Consider the following 2580-nt stretch of genomic DNA (forward strand, 5'->3'; position numbering starts at 1 on the left):
ATTCTTATTCAAATATAAGGGATTGGGTCAACTCATGCAAAAAGACCATGGCATATGTATATTTATTAGTTTACAAATTTAATCTTTTTAACATTACTCTTATTCATTAGTAATTGGGTCAACTCATGGAGAAAGACTATGGCATATGTATATTCATTTGTCATATCATGATAACTATAGATGTTAAATATGTGTGGTCAACTCGTGTAGTTAGAAAATATGATGCTTTAAATTGAGGGAACTTTAACGAAAAGTTTCCGGTACTGTTCATTTTAACGAAAAACCATATTTTTACACTAAAAAGTCAATCATGATACTGTTCACTTTACCCTTTATGTTGTTCTTATTGTTAAAACTCAAAATTTTCAAGCCATTTTAATTGATTTTCCTTTAAATTGATCGCATATTAGGTGGTAGATAAGATTCATTTGTTTTGTTTTGTCAAATTAGTTAGGTTTTTTATCCAAAATAGCCCCTGAGAATTGCATAACACATCACTTTGGTCCCTAAGATTCAAAATCAATATAAATGGTCCCTGAGATTGTCTACCATCCATTATTTTGGTCATTCCATTAAAAACTCCGTTAAGTGTCCCGGAGCTCTTGGCTGGAAATTTGGGCAATTTTCAAAGTTTCGTAAACCAATCGTTTCACAACCAAATTCGACCGATAATATATCAAAAACAAAAATCATACTTCTCAACGAGATGAAGATAATGGTATCTTTCTTGAAGGCTAAATTTTCTTGGTTTGGCCGGAACATAGCTCGAAAGTGGCTAACTCGACAACCAAGACAGCCACTTCCGAGCCGTTTTTCGGCCAAACCACGGTGCGATAGCCTTCACAAAAGGTACCATTCTCTTCGTCTCATCGAGAAGTATGATTTTCGTTAAGTATTGAAGAAGTTATGAACGTTTAAATTTTACCCAGTTTCAGGCAAGTTTTCCAGTTTTCCCGCAGACCAGTCACCTTTCAGGCTATTTTTCGGCCATCTCCAGCCGCCATTGCGCTTCCAAATAGGTATAATCTTGTTCTAGACTTTCCTATCTTCATTTTAATATATTATGGGTTGAATTTGGTTAAGAACCAATTGAGTTACGAAGCTTTGAAAATTGCCCAAACTTCCGGCCAAGAGCTCCGGGACACTTAATAGAGTTTTTAACAGAAGGACCAAAATAATGGATTGTGAATAATCTCAGGGACCATTTCTATTGATTTTCAATCTCAGGAACCAAAGTGATGTGTTATGCAAATCTCATAGACCATTTTAGCTTAAAAACCAATTAGTTATCATGTGATTTTTTGGTGTGATTGACATGACATGTCACATGGAATAATAGAAGTCAAGTTAGAAAAATGAAAATTTAAAAAGAAATTTAAAAATATATCATCAAATATGAATTCTTCTTATTTATTTGTAAATGAAAGGAAACACAATATTCACTCCACTCAAAAGCTCCAATTACAAGCCAAAACACTGTTTCAAAATTTAAAGAAAAAGCGAATGAAAATCACACCGATACATTGTTTGATGCCAAAAGACGACACAACTACTTAATAATACTTTTTCTGGTAGCAGACAACATTAATTTAGTTGTAGGCATCCTGGTGCTCTAAGAGGTAGTTCTCAATCAACTTGAAGAGGTGGGAGGCCTTCTCTTTGCCAGCCTTAACATGCTCTTCCTTGATCTCAACGTCACCTTTTGTGTGGTAGTGGCTGATGCTCTTGATGACAGAACCGCTGTCGGAAGCCACCAACTTGGTCTCATAAGAGATCTTCTCAATTGTCTCAGTGATAGCATCTCCTTCGATCACACTGTACTTGTAGATAAAGTTGTCCTTGTCAACCCCATCAATTTTGTGCTTCACGTAGCTGTATGTGCTACCTTCACCAAAGTTGATCTTATTAATGGTTCCAACTCCACCATCTCCTTCAAGGATCTCAGTGCTCTTCACTGCTTGTGGAGCAATCTTGGGGATGAGGTTGTCAGCATCAAGAACAAAGGCATTGAACAACCTAGCAGGGGGAATGACGAAGGTGAACTCAGATTCGTATGTGAATACACCCATGATCCTGAGATGCGTTTGGAAGTGTGAAAAAACTAATTGATAAAGAGGAAGACTGAGGAAGAAAGATGCTGTATTGGGAGGTTTTGAGGTGTGAATAGCTGAAGAGGAGGTATGGTATTTATAGGCGAGGCTGCCTGAAGGTGGATGGATGGGATTTATGCCATTTCCTTTTTTTTTTTAAATGGTTCTATTCATTGTGACGTGGGAACCATTACTTTTCTACATGGAATGTTTGTATTTTAGTCAAGAGAAGGACCATCTGCTAGTTGAATAAAAAAAAATATAGCCATTTAATCCATGAGCTCAATTATTTCTATCCCACTGGAGCTACTTTTACACTTTTTGTGAGAACCAGAGCATGGAAATTGGAATTCCGTTCAGTAATTGATTAAGCTTATTCCCTTCTATCTTTTTCATTCCAAAACTGATACTTGGGTCTCAATCAACAATGACTGCCATGGGCTTTGAATTCAATAATCCTGATAAAGTGAACACTTCACATTCTCTTCCA

General features: G+C 36.4%; 1 protein-coding gene across 1 annotated transcript; it reads right to left on the minus strand.

Annotated features, from left to right (window-relative positions):
* Positions 1–1384: 1384 nt before the first annotated feature.
* Positions 1385–2175, minus strand: LOC126631590 (major strawberry allergen Fra a 1-3-like). The gene has a single exon (XM_050301711.1). The coding sequence runs from the start codon at positions 2067–2069 to the stop codon at positions 1590–1592; it is 480 nt and encodes a 159-aa protein (XP_050157668.1). The 5' UTR covers positions 2070–2175; the 3' UTR covers positions 1385–1589.
* Positions 2176–2580: the final 405 nt, after the last annotated feature.

Source organism: Malus sylvestris, chromosome 8 (assembly GCF_916048215.2).
Source record: "Malus sylvestris chromosome 8, drMalSylv7.2, whole genome shotgun sequence".
Classification (NCBI taxonomy): Eukaryota; Viridiplantae; Streptophyta; class Magnoliopsida; order Rosales; family Rosaceae; genus Malus; species Malus sylvestris.

Coding starts and splice junctions, on each gene's coding strand:
- LOC126631590 (XM_050301711.1), bottom strand. CDS start 2,069: ATGGGTGTATTCACATACGAATCTGAGTTCACCTTCGTCATTCCCCCT.